Below are 22,170 nucleotides of genomic sequence, written 5' to 3'. Positions count from 1 at the left end.
TCTGTGACTTTATATGATGCGTCATCACTTCAATATTTGCAATGTAACAACCTACCCCATGTAACAACTATCCCCGGTCTCCCCTAATTTTATGTTTTTAATAATGAGAGATAAAAAATCGCTTAAAAACCTTCAGGATGTGCTTTTGACAGTGTTGTTTATTTCCGGGCCCTGGATACGGATATTTAAAACATGTTTACCGTTTCCAAGAACAACTGGAATGGTAAATAAAAAATGTACCGGAATCGTCAAGTCATCACGTATGAAAACAATACATAAATCGTCGTGAAATATATTTTTATGCAAGAATAGCGACAATACACGTTTTTTTGTGTATAAACGTCTGCAGAAGCCCTTGGGATATGTTTGTGACCTCGACCTTCGGTCTCGGTCACAAACAATCCCGCGGGCTTCTGCAGACGTTAATACACAAAAAAACATGTATTATCCCTACAATGTATTCTGTTTGAATTTATTTACCCGAGGAGGCTATCGACTATAACTGGGGAAATCCCAAATAGAAATAGAAAACAGTTAATGCATGTTGTTCATTTGCTTCAGATATTTTTAGTTTACCATTATTTGAATGTCAAATATTTCTTTTCCTATAAGGAAATGAAGAAAATTATTTACGTGTTTAGTAAACGTGTGCACTAAATGGCAGCAGACCAGAAGGAAAATGCCTCAGTACATGTTATACCTAGACTTACAAAGTCTGTTGAGATCAAATAATCTGTAATAATATTAATTTCTTCACACTGACACTAATATTTTCCCAGGAAAACATTTTCTCTCTAGGCTCATCTTTTTGACAGAGGCAAGAGATATTGTTAATTTTTTTAGAAAGTGGTATCAGAGAGGATATATTTTATGGCCAGGTGCTTTACATTCAATGACACTAACGACTGATGTCAGTCTGATGTTTTACCCTACCCCTAGGTATTCTATAAGAACCATGATCAAGAACTGGACGATATACTGACCCATTTCAATCGCGCATTTCAGACCTAAAACGCGCAGTTCGGTAAATGTGTACTATGAACATTGAACAAGTGGTAAATCTTCCAATGTGTGCCGGTTACATTTCTAAAATATTTCTTACTTTAGAGAAACAACGCGTAGCTTACAGTTTTTCCGACGTTACACACACACACAAAAACTTGGTTTAACTTCCTTTTGAAGTTCCTGTTTAGATTACAAAACGAATCTGGTTGGCTGATGTGAAAATGTATGTCAGTCGTTTTAAATATAAAATTTAAGTGTACTATTTAGTTTGCATTATCCCAGGGATGCCTTTTATAGAACGGTTATTGTAAAAATGACATTATAGAAAATTTAACTCTTTTTAACAGCGGAACAAATATACGAAGACTCTATAATACATTACTTAGTATTATCATCATCGATCATTTTGCCAATAGACTGTTACAAACGAATTTGAAAAAGCAGGTATCATTTTACAACTTTAAAGGAAATGATTTGAACTTAATGGTTATGGTTACCTTTGATATCTAAGAGGAGTAGATGGATAATTCTGTGATTAAAGGTGGTTAATCAGATTTTTGGAAAGTTATGGATTTGTTCAAAAGTTCAAACATCTGGTCACTTACACTTATTCATGATTGTTCACTACGCGCTAAAGTAAGGTTTTCACTGGAAGTGTTTGTGTATTCTCTTTGCCAAACCAAAATTCATTTTTATCTAATAAAAAAATGTCAGTCATACTCAGCCTTGGGAGCTGTAGAAATATTCGATCTGTTGTGTACTATTTGTCAAAGCTTTACACTACACAAGAATTACATATTTAGCCGAAGGTCATCAGAAATACAAGTCTGTGGAACAATATGCGAAATTATGTGATAGATCCGGATACTCTTCTCTTTGGTAACCCAGACATTGCTGATCAAAATAACATGAAAATAATTGCTAATGTACAGGCACTCCTGATGCAGTCTCTTTTCGTCTTTCTTTCTGTTTCATTTCTATCAACGACTTATCCTATTTTTCTTCAATATCTTTCAATATTGTACATGTACTCTTAACATTTCTTTTATCATACATTACACTTTTCCAATTTTCACATAAATAACAATTTATATTCTCATATTTTAAAACCATATTCCTAGCCCCATTAAAGATGTCTTAGGTCGATATACCCATACAGTTATGTTAGACTTGTCTTCCATTCTTTACCTTTCCTGTGTCACTTTAACCAAAGTAAGATATATATGTTTTATTGTATGTACTTTATTTCGCGAATGAAAATGTTCTGAATCTGTGAAAGTATTATTTCTTCCCATTTCTCTGTCTTAATGAATTCCGAAGCTACACTGAGTTTTAAATCTAGACGTATTTAGGTCAACTAAATGGGAATACAACAATAGAAATCATATTGAAAAAGAAATACTCAGTTTAAAGTAAAGTGGAGGGAATAATTATGAAATTCTATAATACAGTAAAACATCTTTTTTAATAGTGATCTAACACTGTGTTTTTGTTGTTCTTAAACTCAAGTAGAATTTTAAAGAAAAACTGTGAAAAACTGTTCCTTATATATGCTTGTCCACCTTTAAAGAAAAACAGAATTTAATAAATAATTCATCACCGCAAAGCTAAAGAAAATCGTTCTTTCCTTTAGAACCTGCGTCAATAGCGAAGAGTCTGAGTTTTGTAATAGGCTTTTAAGCAGCAGTGTAGATTTAAAAAAAATAATTTTAGAGGAATAAAATTTCATTTTAAACTGAATGGAATAACGAAAGGCAATTGGATCATGGCTGAGATTGGAATGATGGGTATTTGGTTCCTGGCAGGTAAATAATTAGGATGTATTTTGTATCTTGTGAACAAATTCAATTTCTGTTAAATGTAAGTATAATTCTAACTGTAGTATAACAGCTTTACATTGTATAAATTAAATAAATGAGCCGCACCATGAGAAAACGAACCTAATGCATTTGCGACCAGCATGGATCTAGACCAGCATTCGAGCAGGCTAGTCAGGATCGATGCTGTTCGCTTTCAAAGCCTATTGCAATTAGAGAAACCGTTAGCGAACAACATGGATCCTGACCAGGAAGCGCAGGCTGGTCTAGGTCCATGCTAGTTGCAATACTACTATCTTTGTTTTCTCATGGTGCGGCTCAAATCATGTCGTGATAGAACAATAGAAATAAACACTGAGAAATATGAGAGCTGTGAGAGCTGTAGTGGTATTCATCTGGACTTAGTTCAGTCCTGAATGTTCTACATTTCGGCTAAACATATCATGTTATCACTGCTACAATGCAATTCATGAATTTAGAAGCAAAGCAATACTATCTTTAATATAAATATCCAAGATCCAGAACGAAAAAGAAAGCAAACGAAAACAGGTATTTTAAAGCACTTCTTGGAATACATTTCTTGAATAAAGTTTTGCAAGAAACAAATAATGTGTACTAAAAACCAAATGAATCAAGTTTTGGATATGGCATAAATTGTAGAAAGAAGCCATATTGGTCATTAAAGCGTCATCGATCATGATGTTATTGCCAGTAAAAGGAATAATATGGAAACCGTGTTCATTTTCGCGAAGAGTGGTACAGTAATTGTATTTAACCTTTACCCTGCTAAATGTTTAAAAATGGACGGGTCCATCATTCAATTTGAGCAGTATCACTTATCATTCAAAGGAGATTTGACTGAAAATTTACTGACTGAATAGTGAACAGTGCAGACCATGACATGCCTGCACGGCTGATCATGGTCTGCACTGGGCGCAAGGCAAAATCACTTGCCGCCAGTAGGCTATAGGTTAAACATATGCATCCATTACTTATTTAAACTGCCGGTCTAAACTCATCAAATGACTTCTAAGTCTTAGAAGATTTTTTTCTTTATATCATCAGTATAGATATGATTTCATAATCGGGGGACAAATACATTTACAAATAGTATATTGTTTGCAGATATGTACATGGATTTCGTATAATACCCATTGTATGTTTTCTTAATTTGTATAGTTTGTATTGCAGTCCTGTCGGTAACAACAGCAGAACAAGCAGAAGAAGGTATGTATACAATATATGAGAAAAATTAGAGTAAGGTATAAAATAATGCATAAACATTAATTGCAGGTAAGATAGACACTGCTCCCCCCAAATCCCCCCTCTCCTTCACCAAAATAAAGTAACTAAGGAACTTTCTTTCTTTCCACAATATCTTGGATTTTAGCTGAAACACCATCTGTGTCTGCTATCAATTTACATATGATTTCAAGCCAAAAGGCAATAAACATTAAGACCATTTGGAAAACTGAATTATTAACAATGTTCTTCTTTTGAAAAATATATTGATTTGGTACAGCAAAAATAATACATTTAAACAAAATGTATGAATATGGCCGCATATGAAATTGGATAATATCTCTCTGTATCGACAGATATCAAAATTGATACATTTAAATTATGATATTGAAGTGAAATGGAAATTGCAGAGCCTCAACTTTTATATTTTCTTCGACTCACTTAATAAATTTAAATGTATAAGATAGTAACCTAATATTCTCTATTTATTATAGTCTCTTCAATGTGACAATAAAATACATGCATATTTATAAATATCACACATAAAACTAGTTTTAAAAAAGCACGTTGCCACTCTACATAGAGTTATAAGAGACTGTATTGATTCTCGATAATAATGAAAACTGTGCATTTTACTAAATACGTTCTGCAATACGCACTACGTTCCTTGTCACTAAGCTGTACGTAGTGTACTGGTATCATGTTATCACACCAGAGGGACCTCGCGTTCCCTTGTTTAGATGTTTCCGTACGACCAACGACGTCAGTTAAGTGGCTTTTTGTCTTGTAACCGAACTCCTCACCTAGCCTATCATTCTCTAAGCGTTCGACAGGCTGGTGTATTATTGAACTTATTAATATATAAAGATACATTAGTACCTATAGTTTGCAAAATATACAGTGAAACATGTAATTACTCCTTTTTATATTGAAATGTACGCCGAAGCCGTGTCATTAGATGTCACGAGATAAGATATATAGCGCTCGAGATAAGATGTCGTGCGCACGAGATAATTTAATCTATAAAAATAATTGCATGTCCTAAACATACCACCGTACGTTTTTAATTCTATTCAATATAATTAAATCGCTGATGAAACATGAATTGATATTAATAATAAACGTTGCTTATTTAAATTTATAATAAAAATAAAATATGTGCTTGTTCACATTTACCTACATACTTATCATTCGTATCATATGCGAAGAATACTGTGAAATCTGGCCTGAAATCTTATGGCGGCAGACAGAACACATCAAAATGAGCATCAAGTTTTTAAGTTGTTACTACTTTAATAAAGATTTAATTGCTATAATACCATATACTAGTTTACAATTAAATATTTAGTGTCTACAATAGTTCTGTAATGTAGTCATGTAACTGTAAGATATGCTCAAAACCTTGATCTAAACAATTGATCTGAATAACTATTTACAGATAATTATTTAAAGTTGATAAATAGTTCTGTAATGCAGCAATGTAACAGTATAACATATAAAATCTTGATCTAAACAATTGATCTGAACATTTATTTAACAGATTTATAAAAAAGCTTTTACAATATTGCTGCAATTCAGCCATGGGACTGTATTATATATTCCGCAAATTTGATCTGAACAAATGATCTGAATAAATATTTTACAGATAGATATTAGTGGGTTCTGCAACAGTATTGTTATATGCCCGCCCGCTTGGCTTTGCAAGGAGAGCGCAGGTCTAAATATTGCGGGCCGTGAGTTCGATTCTAGGCGTGGCATTTCGATGAAAGACATAGTTTCCGATATCAATCGAACTCAACTTCTGATTTATGTGGAGAAGTTTGCAATAATTGTGGAATATATGTTTATACTGGCACAATATCCAGGAACACTTATAAGGTTAACCGCTCATGATAATGTTGAAAAACGGCACCAAACCCAAAGCAAATATAAAAATTTCTGTAGTGAAGCTATATGATTGTAGAAAAATATTCCCACCCAATGATCTGAATAAGTATTTTACAGATGGTTTTTTCTACAATAGTTCTGCACATTTCTGTGCATTACGCAAAAAGGAAACAATTGACAAGCCAACCCATGTACATTTGCAGATGGCGTGACCAACGTTGCACTTCACAAGAATGTATTGGCCAGTGTTTCTGAGTTTGACTCCAGTTTAGCAGTTGATGGAAAGATGACAAGGCGTTCTTGTATTGAAATGGAAACGGAAGGCGATATTTGGTGGCAAGTGGACCTCGCTGACATATATACTATCTTTAGCATACGAGTAATAACTTCAGTAGATTTTTATGACACTAAAGGTGAGGGGGTACTAATCTTTATCTATTATTTTTCTCTCTAAGTTTGTGCTTCAGTGTGGTAGGTAGCAAAAATCTGTTTTTGTTTTTGCTTTGGCCCTCTTCAGTAGGCATGGTGCATGTTTAGTATGAATTTGAACATACACTTTTCAACCTGCTATTTGGGGTCACAGTTTTTAGCTTGCTTATTTGCAGTTTGTGTGTTTGACTGAAAATATTTTTCTTACATCAAACATGACCCCCCCCCCCCCCCCCCCCCCCCCCCCCCCACACACACACACCATCTCCCACTTTTATTTTTATTTTTATTCAGCACTAACAATATTCTACAAGAAAATATAAGTTACAGACATTTAAAATGGATCCTTGTGTGTGCTGCGGCTGTTGGATATATGTAAATTTTATACAGAACAAAGAAGAACATCTATTTAGTGTGTTGCAACCATAAGGACAACCGGGCTTTTCCTCCACTAGTAAGCTGGAAAGTCGCCATATGACCTATAATTCTGTCGATGCGGCGTTAAACTTAACAAATATATTAACTGAAGAAGCTTTCGGGTGTACGGGCCCTCCGTAAGGATTTAAATTTACCCAACAAACAAAACTTTTTCACCTATTAAAAATTACAATACGGCAATAAATTGAGGTTTTAAATGAGGTCGTAGAAATTAAAAAATGTGCTGTAACCATGGAAACGGCTACTTTAGTTTATGGCACTTTGTTTAAGCTCGATTGTGATGAAAGTTTTAAGCTTATTGGAACCACTCTCGAGTCCGCTTCCTGGAGAAACCAGTACTGGTGTCATATGAGAAGTCTGTGAATCTCGGAAACTTTAAAACTTTCCATTGTCATATTTCAAAAGGTACAAACTTTTCCTGTTTCTATTAATTTATGACTACCGATTGTTTGCAGTGATTTAATTGTCGTCAGCTCTGATATTTTAGTATTGGCAACGCACATTCAATTGTTAATCAGAAAGGTGCCTACTTTAATCATACAATATTTTAGACTTAATTACAATTATGGTTGATTTTTGGCGGAAAAATGTTTTATAAAACGCATGCAAGTAAATTTCTAAAATTTTGGATACATCAGTTTATCATCATTTGATACATTAATGCAGCGGATTACATGTCGTATAGGTTCTTCAGTAATGTGAAAAAAAACAATGTTAGTTAAATAAATTATTGGGAAAAAATGTGGATAGATCATGTTTTTCGGTGACACTGCCTTTTGATACATGTCAGTATGATATAGATACGCTCAACATATAATGCATAAAACAGATTTTTTCTGCGTTTTTTTAGTTGATTTTTAAACTGTTTCTCGTTTACGAAATCAAGTATTTTACATAACATAACATAACATATCACTTTAATAGTTAATAATGTCGTATATAATAAGACTTTTCTCCATAATTCAGCGGTACCATAATGGGAGTAAAGACTTAAAGTGTGTGTAGGGTTGTGCTAATGTTCATATACCTATATTGTGAAATCCATTTCTACATACGCGTAATCGCTAAACAAAGAATTTCATTGGAGCATTTTCAATGTGTGATGATATTCAGGTCAGATTCTTTTTCTTTTATGTAGCAAAACATCTAAGTACTTCTTTTTCATTTTTGGTAATAAAACATGCTATACTAAATGGCAATATATGGTTTTTATATCATTCAAATGCCCTAAAGTACTAAAAATTATTTATAAAGATTTCATTGTTTATAGATAGATATATACTTTATTTAAATCCATTGCATTTATAAATACATGAGGATAATAACACACAATAATACATGATGAACAAACAGTGTGAAAACATGTAACATTTAAATATAGGAATTATATGGAATAAAGAAGGAACCGAACTGGTATAATGTAACCTATATCAATGTCAAATATTGACAGTCAAACGGTTTTTGTCTATAATTGCTGAGGTTTTGTTAAAATTATTCAGCTAAATATCATCATTGGATAAATGCGTCATTTATATAATCATTGTCCTTCGCTCTGTTAAATATTTTCAGTAAACATTTTACAGCAAAAAGTTACGGTTCCATTTCCCCATAAAAGGAGCAACATGGTATTGTTTCAAATCAGACTGGTAGAACATTACACTTTTTCAAATGAGTTAAAGTTACATTCATTAAGATAAAGCTTATTAATTGATAAGATTTAATAATTTGAGAACTACCATTTATAATTTGGCAAAAAATAATAAGATTTTATGACATTTAGCATTTGATATTTACCATTATATAATATATAGCATTTTGTAAGCAGGATTTCGCATCAAATATTTAACATTTAGCATTAAGCTTTTGGCATTTTTCATTAACTATTTGTTTCGTATGGAATGCAGGCCGGTGCGCCATGCTAATTGCTTATTGCTAAATGCCAAATATTTGATTCTAGATATCAATTATTCTATGTTAAATTCCAATTAATACTAAATGCTACTAACCAAATGCGTTATGCTATACGCTAAATGCTACTTGTCAAATAGCTAATGCTTATTGCTAAATAATAAGTGCTAATCGTCAATATTTTCACTTTTTCAATCATTGCTTCTATCTCTTAACCAATGAATGTATCATTTAACTGTTTAAGACATGTCATACTTTAAATAACAACATGATCTACCGGCCATAAGAATATTGAAATGAAACTATTTACTCGTAAAATGTTAAGAAAAAAGTTTTGAATAGAGACAAAGTTATTTAACAAAAAGCATTACTATCACTGATATATTCAGCTCATTTAAGTGAGCAACTAGCAATAAGCATTTGACATTCATTGTTTCACATTTCTCTATTAATTATTAGCATTTATCGTTTGACAATTACCAAGTGACAACCAATATTTGACATTTAGCATTTGCTAATTTAGCATCTGGCAATTAACATAGCGTACTGGCCTTACATAGTTTCATATATAGTCTATAGTAGCAGCGTCATCCTATGCATGAGGTGACGAAGAAAACATCTATATGTTTATTCGTGGTCACAATAAAAGGATCAGTTTGCAAAAGGATGGTCTGAAAATTGTTTTCATTCGAGCTCAGTTACTTCAAAAATACGCAATTTTAGGTATTCTTAATATACAATAATACTTACAGATGAAATGGGGAAAAAAATGAAATCTAGACGTGCTTTAGGACTTCCCGTAACATTGGCGAATTCTCAGTGTTATTTAATAACTCCGGGTGCCCCAACCCTCCCCCCTCCCCCCACAAACACACCCTTACCCAGTTTGAGCAGCAGTCCTAGACGTTTTAGTGCTAGAATTAATTCTTTATTGCAGCTAAGTAGCCCGCTCCGATACTATACAATACCATCAATTTTCTTCGGGAAAAAATAACGAAAATTGTACAATATATGTATATATGTACAGAACGAAAGATTTGTTAAACCCTTAGCTTCCTTCGCTCTGTGACTGTGTCTGATGATTGAGTGCAAAAATAGGTGGTGGTCAAAATATTTAGATCATCTTGAAAGTTGAGTGCTTCATACGAGATGTCAACAGAGTAACAAAAAGCAATCCATCTCCCCCACGGCCCCACCCCCATCCCCACCCCCGCCCCCAAGCATTTCTATTATTATTATACGCTATAAAACTAAATTTTTGCGAAGAAATCATTAAAAAGCAAAATAATATTTATGCATGTGTCAACTTTGTAATATTGCACGTGCGCCCAATTTCTTCTCATTTAGATAAAAATCTCCATTGTGTTAAATCTATGTAATAGGTACTGATGTAATTATACTGTGTGTCAAGTGTCACTGAAAAATATTCAGTTGTTTTAGTTTAAAGTCAGTTTTTAAGAATTAAAATCTGAATTTGAACTTGATCTGTTTCATCAGCTGTTGTCATGGTGACACACAACGCTACATTTCTACGACCGATTCAGTAAGTTCTTATTTCACTCAGTTGTTTCAACATAGTAACATTGTAAATTAAGTGTGGCAGATATTTTGAAAGATTCCCCATATAAATATGTATATGATAGCCATTAATGATAAAGTATTTAACCTAATTGTCAGTGATTAGAATAAACAAAAATATGAAAAGGACATTTGGTTAAAGAATTTTATAAAAAAAAAATTTCGCTAACCTAGCTGAAGTACTTATTTTATTTATAAAAAAATGGGAACATTTGAAACTTTGGATTTTTATTATATGCTTACTTAGTGGAAATTGTGTAATAGAAGGATTAGGTTAGCGAAAGAAAATTATTTTATAAAATGTTTTTAAAAAATGCCCTTTGTATCTTTTATTTTAATCACTGACATTTGGTGTTTGAATATTTGATCATTAATGGCTGATCAGTTTATGATGTTTGTGTAAGTTTGATTTCGATGTAAGCGTTTGACCTTAATACACTGACGAGAAATGAAAACGCAACAGAGATATGCCTGAATATATTTTTAAAACAAAAAGCATCACCTTGAAATCCATACCCATTGTGTTAACTTTAGGGTTTGTTTCTTTCTGATTAAATTTGAACACAATGAGTATAGAGTATCGAGATGTGTATGTGTTGAACATTTCAAGGTGATGTTTTTTGTAGTAAAAATATATTCAGGCGTATTTTTGTTGCGTTTTCGTATCTCGTCAGAGTAGAATCATTCTCGTGTCTGCTTTTTGGGAATAATCAGTATTGTTACCATATGAAAATAAGTGCATACCTACGACTTCCGGTTAAACAGCCGACGTCTTAAACTTAAGTGTTCAACTACTTATATACAACGATTTTTCGCATGTTATTGACACACGTGATTGCTTTAATATCAAGAGGTGGTAGGTCAAACATTTGTGTCCTCTTCTGTGAAATGAAATAAGTACACTCAAGAATCAATTTTATAGAAAACCATGAATTTACTTTTAAGTTGAGGAGGAAGAGTCATGCTACTATGCGTTGAGGGCGTATAAAGGTAAAGTAAACAGCACTCGTAGTGGAAGAAAATGCCAGCGCTGGGACTCCCAAACACCACATAAACATAGCTTCACGCAAGAGAAGTATTGGTATAGAGGAGAAGATTTTCTGTCGGATAACTACTGCCGCTTGCCAAATTATAATTTAATGCCATGGTGTTACACTACTGACCCTAAGATGCGATGGGAACCCTGTGATATACGTGTAGAGGAGTGCGAATACGGTAAGACCGAAACTTTTATCCTGCTTAATTTCTAAAATGGGCTAGTCCATCCTTGAATATGGAAGTTCCATTTAATATCTAAAGGGGTGTTTACTGAAAATTTACTGACTGAATAGCGAACAGAATAGCGAACAGTGCAGACCATGATCAGCCTGCACGGATGTGACTGCTCTTGGTCTGCACTGGTCGCAAAAGCTTTTAAACGTTCATTCATATTTCTCTTTATGAAAAACATGGTATTAACCATATTTTGCACATCGTTTAAAATTCGGTTAACAGGAACACAATGTCTAGACTATTAATTTTACATACTAATTAATCTGGGTATGAACCGTATTCAACGTGTTGTCCTGCTTTTTTAAAAGATTTATATGTATTCTGTGAATAAATTGATACTCCCAACATTGATAATATGATTCCTAAAAGCAAACAATCGCATAAGTTACCTGCGATTCAATACGTTCACGGTTATCAACGAACTTTTTCCTAACGCCCAATTCGAAAAAAAAAAAAAAAGCAAACTGCGGCGAAATAATAGATGTCTGGCCCTGGCGCACCATTTCAAAAATCATAGTTATGTATTAGCAGCATGTGAAAGCCTTGTTAATACATGATTTTTCTTCCGTTAATACATGCCCGGATCCAATGAAAAATGTAGTTTATGTAGTTTTTATGCAAGAATTAACTAGGAAAATTAATGAACATTGTTTTCTTTTCTTTGTTAGTGCTGAACAGTTATACCAGTCTTAAGATAGGCACTGTTGAAAACAACTTGGTAGATACTGATTATACTGAGGTAGATGACGAATTTCATCATTCTTGGGAATTTGTTTTATCAAATCAAACACTGGCTAGGTTCGTGAAACTGCATCAGATTGGTACTAACGGTCGTTTCCATTTGTGCGAAGTTGAGATTTATGGAACAAAAGGTTAGCATATACATGTAATACAAAAGTATGTTTTGATAATTTGGGATAATTCGTTAAACATTGAAGCAAGTACATCAATTGCCAAGTGGTTAAGGTTGGAAATGTTCAGTTTGTTTACTATAGGATGCTGTTCTTGAATATGTATTCCCAGGAGTTATAAAGTATTTAGAAGTGCTGTGTTTACAAAAATATTTGAAATAATATAGTGCCTATGATTTATATGACATTACAGAGGTTTAATTGTCAATAGATGATGTTCAGTTGTAGTTTTATTTATCTGAAAACTAAAGAATAAATGATATGTATTATTTCAGTTAAAATGTTAGTGTCTAGAGCTTATTAATCAGTTACAAGTTATTCCAGGGGAAGTCACTAATGTCGCGTTGCACAAAAGTACTGAAATGTCTAAAGAAGTGGTTCTTAAACACAAAGTGTTAGGTTCGAACCTTGCGGTTGACGGCATAAAGGATCAGACTCTTAGTGGCGGTTCATGCTTTTTCACTGCTGATGGTAATAATCCTTGGTGGCGGGTTGATCTCGGAGACTTCTTTTTGATATTCATCATGAGGATATATAATCGAATTGACTGCTGCAGTAAGTAATTTACTTCAATCAATTTCATCATGCCTGGCTAGAGCCAATCTCAAGTTCATTTCATTCCCCGTGTAAGAAAGATGTATATAGATTTTTTATTCAGTATTAAAGGAAATGTCATCTACATTACGTTTTTTGTCCATTTGCCGTGTTCAAAAGTAGACATTATCTGGAATTTATCGCGGTAAACTATTTTGAAATGTGTTTCTATATATACAAACTTAAAATACATTCTATATGGTTTCTACATATTTCCAGTTACGGATGGAATACCTTAAAAGAATTGGCTTTATACCACCATATCCTTGAAAAGGACAAATTCATGTGCAATTTGTTTATATTTCGATTTTGTAACACAATGTAAACCAAAGAAACGTTCACTTCCAAAGCGTCATATATTATGCAAATGGTGGTTTAGTAAATCCTTTAGTGTATTTATATACAGTTAAGTCGGAATGATTTGCCAAGTCACTTCGAGCACGATTCAGTATTTGTTTTATATATCATAATTATGATATAACGGGAAATACTCTTACAATTAGTAATGCCTAAATAACGTAGCCCCAAGACTGAAATTCTTGTACCGTTTACGACCTTATGAATGTCTTTTATAACTGATAGTGACTCATGTGACTTTTCTCTCATGACAGCGGGTAATTCAGCATGGGTTATGATGATAACTACACATGTAATTTCTTTTCTCTGATCAGTGTTCAAAATAATAATAAAGTTCGGTTTGATTGATTTTGATTGTTTTATTGGATTTAGAGCTATTAACCAATGGTATTACGGTTATGAAACAGCAGGCGATCGCTTCGACAGGGGATTAAAATCAAGATCTGTAGAGCTGCGCTCTCACTGTTGAGACTGTTCGTGAGAGTTAATGAAGAGTACTACACCTCATATTCTGTAGCACCGGGTTAATTTCTTAAATCTAAATGACCAGGAAATGAAACAACACAGAGTCAGAATGCAAGGACACATTTTGCAGACACTACTAGACACTTTAAAGACTTTTGTTATGCTATTTATGAAAATGAAACAAACGAAGGATCTTGCATAGAATGAAACCAAGCAAAATGATAATAACAGGCTCGGTTTATTTTAACCTGAATCTCTGCAGCGAACAACAAATACATTCTTATAGTGTGTTTTATTCTTATTTCATCATGGTAATTCAACATGATTTGCATCAGAAATTTGAACATTCTTTGTTATTACTGTTAAAAAATGACGGTAAAACGTAGGAGAAACTAAGACATCGAGTGTTAAATATGTCATTGAATAAATAAAAAAAATTTGTAAATACATTATCGGAACAAGAAGTAGCTCTCATTCTGTAGTAAAGGTGTATTTATGTTGTCATGAAGTTTACGTTGGGAATTTTTGGTGTTGAAAAAGAAATACGGGTAAAATAATGGACAGATGTTCTGGTGTAAATGTTTGGTATATTTATAAGAAATTCTTTATTAATTTTGAGTTTTAACAAAAAAGGTATTTGGGAACAGTTGAGTTTAAGCAACTCGACATGTCCAGACATATGACATTTTAATGTTGATTTAAACAAATAAAGATAAACATATAATGGAATACCGGTATTTGCAAATTGGAAATCTTTTCTCTGAAGATATCTAGCTTGGTGTCACTTTAATGATACATTACCTGTGGTTACGCATAAGGACCTTTGAATAGAAATATCTTGCTGAGACGTCAAACACATTTTACAGTTAGCATGACTTTAATCAATAAATAGGGATAAGATTGTGTCATCAGAGATGTAGTTAGACACCATTTTCTCTTGTATTACGCACAGTTTTATTGCAGTTAATTTGTTTACTTGTCAAATCCTGTGTTAGTGTCCAAGATTTTTCATTGTATAATTTCACAGAAGTAAACCATTTCCGAATTATTTATAAGCACATCCGCTTCCCCCAAGAAAGCCACACACCTCTGGCTTCGTACGTAAATAAATAGTACTGGGAGATGACAAGATTTATATTCTTTTATAGCAATCAAAAGTAGACTGTCCTCACAGCCTGGGCCATGAGGCGGAGGAAACGAAAGAAACTTTTGAAGGCAGGGAGCCTTAACAACGGCTATAATCTCTATATAATATAGGCCAATACCATCTGTTTTAAAGACAACCCCAAACTTACAGTACATAACTCATACATCAAATACATTCTCATTATTTGATAAATCTGTTAATTTGTAGGTGAGAAAGCGCATGATTTAAAACTGTGGTTCTGGAACACTCCGGACGATGTACACAGATTGATCTTAGAGGGGCAAATTAGCGACATTCATAATATGTATACGGATATAGCAGCGAGATTTCTGCAGTTGTCATTGCCTGAAAGTGGAGATTTTCACTTGTGTGAAGTGGAAGTTTATGGAAAAATAGGTAATTATATGAGTTATTGCCTTACGTGTTAATATCAATATAAAACATTCATTGGTGTGATACAAAGAAGAGCTATTGTATATATAGACTGTTAAGACAGTAGTTTGTGAAGTACACTTGATTTACCCCCTCATTCCTACCCCCACTTTCATTTATACAAGATATTAACCATTCCAATGCGGTGCCCCTTTTTTCAACTTGATTTTTGTCCGTTCCTTTTTATATGTATTGTTTTATATGTTTCCTGGAGTTTCTTCCCTTCACGCCCCCACCATTTATGTCCCCAACAAAACGACTCTCCTTTACGTATCTTTCCTCCTTTCCCCTTCACCCTTATTACCCCATCTCATTTTGAAATATATTTCGTAGAATTAAAGTATATTTATTGATGGACAACCCATCTATTATATCTATTATATGTTTCCACTATTTGTGATTGGCCTACTTTGCGATGTGTGGTTCTGGCTATATAAATATTTTATGTATTCAATGCTTCCAGAGAATCCGCGCTTAATACTTGATTTGCTACTGGCCGAGGCAGTTGTTTTCTCGATGCGTGTTTTATATGCGATTTCAGTTAAAAGTGTTTTAATTTCTTTCTTTTTCAGTTCATTCTAATATCAATGTAGGTTTCTCGTATTATACCAAAACATATATTTCAGTGAAAAAGTGTTTTTCTTTTAGTATTGACTATTCCTAGTATTCAGTTTCTGGTTTAAAGGTCCAATACTAAGGAAAATGAACATTTTAATTTCTTTTAAAAAGCACAGAAACTATTTCATTTTATTGGAAAATGAAAGTTGGTATGTAGAAATTCGAAATAAATCGCAGTATATGTACAATTATTTTTCTATGAAGTATGAAGAAAGTTAAAAAGACCTGGGGGGTCATTCTGTCGATTCATTGAAATTTCAACATAATACACATACATTTCTTTGAGTTCCAAAGACCTTCTGTAAATTTTGACCTGCCAATCTTCATTATTTAGTGTCTTGCAGAAGTCTATGCACTGGCTATGAAAAAAATTGCCAACTCACTTTCTCTTAGTAATGGACCTTTAATGTATTATGCATCCGTTTATTTATTTGGAAATATTCTTTAGATTTGTTCTTAGATTTTTCAGCTTTCATATATTTTTACAATATTGTAATATTGCAATTCATGTATATCGTGTAGTAACAGTGTGTAAGGGTAGATTGGTACAGATTCTGCCCGCTGCAATCGAAATTTATAGTTGCGTTGAGTTATCTGCTGCAGTAAGTCGAACCATTTTGGAAACTGGGTCATTAATCCTAAAATACCTGGATATCATTAACTGGACTTATCTGATTCATATAAAAAAAGAGTTTGTTTTCTGATCGCGCTCGGCTACAACGTGAATGTAAAGAAGAGAAAAAAGCAAACAGACCTAAACCTGGCGCTTGTAAACTCTCAACTCCTTTTCTTCCACTTCTGGATGGACGCGTCAAACAATAGCGAAACGATCTCGTATCAATTTAAGTCAATATCTATGATTTGAATAAAATCAAATACTCCAGCATATTTCCAGCAAATGATTATATCATGTAAAATGGATTTCTAAATAATAAGATACATTTACAATGAAATGTTGCTTTGAAACTGACCTCCAAATCTTATCTGATACGCAGGACATACAGCTTTAATTATTGCAAAAACCCTGTCTATCTATTTAGAAAAAGGTGTGCATTTTAATGCTGTTGAGAAAATTTACTTATACATATTCTATTCAAAGTCCATAATGTGTCACGCAACCAGAAATTCGAAGAGAAATACAGTCAAACCTGTATTAAAGCGTCCGTCAGCTAAGGGAGCGACACGGAGAGGCTGTTTACGGCAGATTGCTACGTTAGTCAGGTGGTAATTAGAGCAAAATGTCAATTAAAGATGTTAGCTGCCTAGTTATTTAAGGGAAGTGATTGCTTTGTACAGGTGGTCGATAAGGCAATAAAATAAAAAAAGTGGAAAACCACAGGTCGCCCAACAATGTTACAGGCTCGGTTTGATTGAGCCTGTTCATGGACGGTAGTGGAAGTGCATGCTACCGTCCATGCCATCTAGCACCGGGTTGAGCAGAACTTAACATTTACACATGTTAGAAGTACCAGAATGTAATTTAGAGACATCCGCAGATGTATTCATGCGGCGGTGCACATGGAACCTTCAATGATGCACAGAGTGCAATTCCATGAAAAGCAGCGTATGTCCCCAGATAAAATAATGGCTGTGCGCTAAACGAGAAAACAATGGGCAGAACTAAACAAACTGGAATTTAGAGAGGAATGTATGGTTATAGAGCCTGCATATCACAGAAACTGCCAATAGACAAAAATAAAAAGCAGGCACCATATCCAAGGGGTGATTAAACAATACCCAAAGCTTTTAAAGCGGGAGTATTGGAACCACCCAGGCCGAAAGGCTGACTGTTATCTAAAAAAAACGCCATTCTACATTTTTTATTCATATGATAGTTTTAGAAATTTGTTACTGATATAAAGGAGGACACAGACAGAAATAAATATGTTTCATGTTGAAAAGATGAAACAACAAAAGGCTTATAAATGTTTTCAAAAGTCATGCAATATTTGAACCATGCAAACATAAGAATGAATTGACATTCAGTACTTTATCATTTACATTTTCTGACTGGTAATAGATAACAGTATTAGAATATTTCTGTTATATATATGAACAAATAACAGTATTAGAATATTTCTAATATTATCTATCTTTTTTTTTTCAAGTGAAAACTAGACCTAAAATCTTATTCTAACACGACCAGCAAATAACCTATATACATGTAGAGCAAAATCCATCTCGGGTTATTCTGCAATATACCACTCGGATCCAGGTGCGTAGTACGGTCGTAAAAAGTAGTTACCACTTTTTTCGAACATTTTTAATACTAGTATGTCGTGTTAGAATCGAAATAATAAGTTCTCAAACTTGGTTTATCGTAGAATAACCAGAGTATTTCGTTCTTATGTGAAACAATATATCACTCAGGCCTACGGCCTTCGTGATATATTCTTACGCATAAAAACTCAAAACTCGGGTTATTCTACGATAAACCACGTTTGAGAACTTATTATTTCTTAACTATACCTAAGATAGGGAGGGTTTATTGTTGCACCTCCTTGACACCTGTAGAATGAGATGATAGATATAGGTTGACTTTTTAAAAGAAGCCATTAGACAAAGTTTCTTCACATACTAGATTGATTTGAACAAAAGCTTGAAATAATAGGTTTATTCACATTTATTCAATTAATGCAAAACTTTTACTAGGGATAACGTGTTAAAGTAAAAGTATTATAAGTTAAATGTCTCCTTTTCAGTGATCCGCTTGACAAACTCTTGGCAACAAATAAGGTCATCAGCACCATTGCTTTTAGACTTTTTGTGCCCCCTCATCACCCCCTCTCCCCTCACTCCCCCCTCCCCCACCCCGCTCCCCCACCCTCCACAATTTGTTTTTGGGGATGTTGACTTACAGTCGCTCTTCTTTTTCCGTTGGTCCGTTTGCATTTATGTCGTGCATACCTCAACCACCTCACAGAATTGTTACTCAGCATGTGAAATTGTGCACATGGTGTGTTACTTGTGAACACAGACTCCCATACCAGACTAATGGCCTTTGACTTAGTCATAAATGATCATAAAATGTGCCTAGGAGCTTGTGTCGCATGTATCTTAAAAAGTATTTGATCCGGGATTATGAAACAGTGCAGGAATATTATTCAGCGTGTGAAGTATAGCAACTATGGTTTTGTTAGAGATTTCATTCAGCCATTCCAGAGTTATAGCCCTTGATTTAGTGAACAATATACAAATAAGAACATTATAGTTTGTATCGCATCATCAAAAATATGCATAAATGGCATACAGGTTTTCGTCGCATGTTTCGCAAAAAGTATTTATTTTGGAGTCATAAACATTAGGGGATTGATGTGAAGTTGTGCGCCTGGTGTTCTGTTTTGGGATTTCACTCTTCCACACCAGAGTTATGATCCTTGACTTAGTGAAAAATATATATAAAGTACTTAAAAGTTTGTTTTGCATGTATCTTATACGATATTTAACCTAGAGTCCTGAAATCATGTACAGAGACAGGAAGTTCGGGCACCTGTGTCGTACTGACACACATTTAGTTTTTATGTCTGTCTGTAGCGTACATGTATTAACTAAAGATATTTGTCTTCACTTTTACAATGTAGCTGAATGCAAATCTAATCAGTGTAAAAATGGCGGCAGTTGTTCCCCTAAATACTGTGGCGACGACTCGGATACCTGCAGAGACTACACATGTACCTGCCCGACTGGTTTTGGTGGTGTCATCTGTGAATATTGTAAGTTTTAAGAAGTGTTGTAAGAGCAGAACTTGAATAGATTACAAGGGCACTTTGGTAGAAACCATATTATTATGCCCCCCCTTCGAAGAAGGAGGGGTATATTGTTTTGCAGATGTCGGTCGGTCGGTAGGTCGGTCGGTCTGTCGGTCGGTCGGTCGGAATGTAGACCAATACGTTTCCGGATGATAACTCAAGAACGCTTGGGCCTAGGATCATGAAAGTTGATAGGAAGGTTGATCATCACCAGCAGATGACCCCTATTGATTTAGAGGTCTGTATGTCAAAGGTCAAGGTCACAGTGACCCTGAATAGTAAAACGGTTTCCGGATGAGAACTCAAGAACACTTGGGCTTAGGATCATGAAAGTTGATAGAGAGGTTGGTAATGACCAGCAGATGACCCCTATTGATTTTGAGGTCAGTATGTTAAAGGTCAAGGTCACAGTGACCCTGAACAGTAGAACGGTTTCCGGATGGTAACTCAAGAGCGCTTAGGCCTAGGGTCACGAAAGTTGATAGAGAGGTTGGTCATGACCAGCGGATGATCTCTATTGATTTTGAGGTCAGTATGTCAAAGGTCAAGGTCATAGTGACCAGGAACAGTAAAATGGTTTCCAGGCAATAACTCAAGAACGCTTGGGCCTAGTGTCAGGAAAATTGACAGTTAGGTTGGCCATGACCAGCAGATGACTCCTATTGATTTTGAGGTCATTAGGTGAAAGGTCAAGGTCGCATTGGCCAGGAACAGTTAAACGGTTTCTTATCTTCTTGTCCAAAACCATAGGGCCTAGGGCTTTGATATTTGGTATGTAGCAAAATCTAGTGATCCTCTACCAAGATTGTTCAGATTATTTTCCTGGGGTCAAATATTGCCCCACCCTGGGTGTCACATGGTTTATATAGACTTATATAGGAAAAAAACTTTGAAAAACCTTTTGTCCAAAACCACAGGGCCTAGGGCTTTGATATTTTGTATATGACATCATCTAGTGGTCCTCTACTAAGATTGTTCAAATTATTCCCCTAGGGTCAAATATGGCTCCGCCTTGGGGGTCACATGGTTTACATAGACTTATATAGGGAAAAACTTTGAAAATCTTCTTGTCCAAACCACAAAGACTATGGCTTTGATATTTTGTAATGTAGCATCATTTAGTGGTTCTCTACCAAGTTTGTTCAAATTATCCCTCTAGGGTCAAATATGGCCCCGCCCCAGGGGTCATATGGTTCATATAGACTTATATAGGGAAAAACTAGGGGAATCTTCATGTCCATAACTTACATCATTCAAATTTGGACCACACGGCCTTGAATATTCAATAAAAAGTATAAAATTAAAATGATTTTGGGGTCTACGTTATTAGTCCCCTACTGGTTGAAAACCAGTTTCGGGGACTATAGGAATGCGTTTTTCCGTCCGTCATTCCGTCCGTCCGTCCTTCCGTCCGTCCGCAATTTCGTGTCCGGTCCATAACTCTGTCATCCTTGAAGGGATTTTAATATTACTTGGCACAAATGTTCCCCATAATGAGACGACGTGTCATGCGCAAACCTGAACCCCTAGCTTAAAGGTCAAGGTCACAGTTGGAGGTCAAATGTCAACAGGGCTTTTTACCTGTCCGGTCCATAACTATGCCATCCATGAAGGTATTTTAATATAACTTGGCTCAAATGTACCTCATAATAAGGCGATGTGTCACGCATAACTTTCAGACCCCTAGCTCAAAGGTCAAGGTCACACTTGGCAGTCAAATGTTTACATAGCATGAATAGGGTCTGTTTCGTGTCCGGTCAATAACTCCGTCATTCACTGAAGGGATTTTAATATCACTTGGCAAAAATGTTCCCCATGATAAAACGACGTGCCATGCACAACTCCCGGACCCCTGGCTCAAAGGTCAAGGTCACAATTGGAGGTCAAAGGTCAACAGGGTTTTTTTCCTTTTCCTATGCCATCTGCGAAGGAATTTTAATATTACTTGGCATAAATGTTTCCCATGATGAGTCGACGTGTCGTGTGCTAAACCCTGATCTCTAGCTCAAAGGTCAAGGTCACAATTGGAGGTCAAAGGTTAATAGGGTTTTTTCCTGTCCGGTCCAGAACTCTGCCATCCATTATGGGATTTTAATATTACTTGGCATAAATGTTCTCCATTATGAGACGATGTGTCATGCGCAACACCCAGAACCTTAGCTTAAAGGTCAAGGTCACACTTTGAGATCAAATTTCAGTGGGACTTTTTCCTGTCGTGTCAATAACTTTGTCATGCAAAACAGGATTTGAATATCAGTTTGCACAAATATTACCCTTGATGAGATCATATGTTGTGCGCAACACCCGAGCCCTTAGCCGCA

General features: G+C 34.7%; 1 protein-coding gene across 1 annotated transcript in view; it reads left to right on the top strand.

Annotated features, from left to right (window-relative positions):
• Positions 1-403: 403 nt before the first annotated feature.
• LOC123552222 (uncharacterized) overlaps positions 404-22,170 on the top strand; it is a 30,204-nt gene continuing 8,437 nt past the window's right edge. The window contains exons 1-8 of the mRNA XM_053541743.1: positions 404-2,810; positions 4,014-4,049; positions 6,155-6,364; positions 11,250-11,519; positions 12,245-12,448; positions 12,812-13,042; positions 15,258-15,446; positions 19,682-19,813. Of these exons, the coding sequence (XP_053397718.1) occupies positions 2,771-2,810; positions 4,014-4,049; positions 6,155-6,364; positions 11,250-11,519; positions 12,245-12,448; positions 12,812-13,042; positions 15,258-15,446; positions 19,682-19,813 (1,312 nt within the window). The 5' untranslated portion in view covers positions 404-2,770. The remainder of the gene's footprint in view (positions 2,811-4,013; positions 4,050-6,154; positions 6,365-11,249; positions 11,520-12,244; positions 12,449-12,811; positions 13,043-15,257; positions 15,447-19,681; positions 19,814-22,170) is intronic.

This window comes from Mercenaria mercenaria, chromosome 4 (assembly GCF_021730395.1).
Source record: "Mercenaria mercenaria strain notata chromosome 4, MADL_Memer_1, whole genome shotgun sequence".
Taxonomy (NCBI): Eukaryota; Metazoa; Mollusca; class Bivalvia; order Venerida; family Veneridae; genus Mercenaria; species Mercenaria mercenaria.
This window is presented reverse-complemented; position numbering and strand designations above follow the sequence as displayed.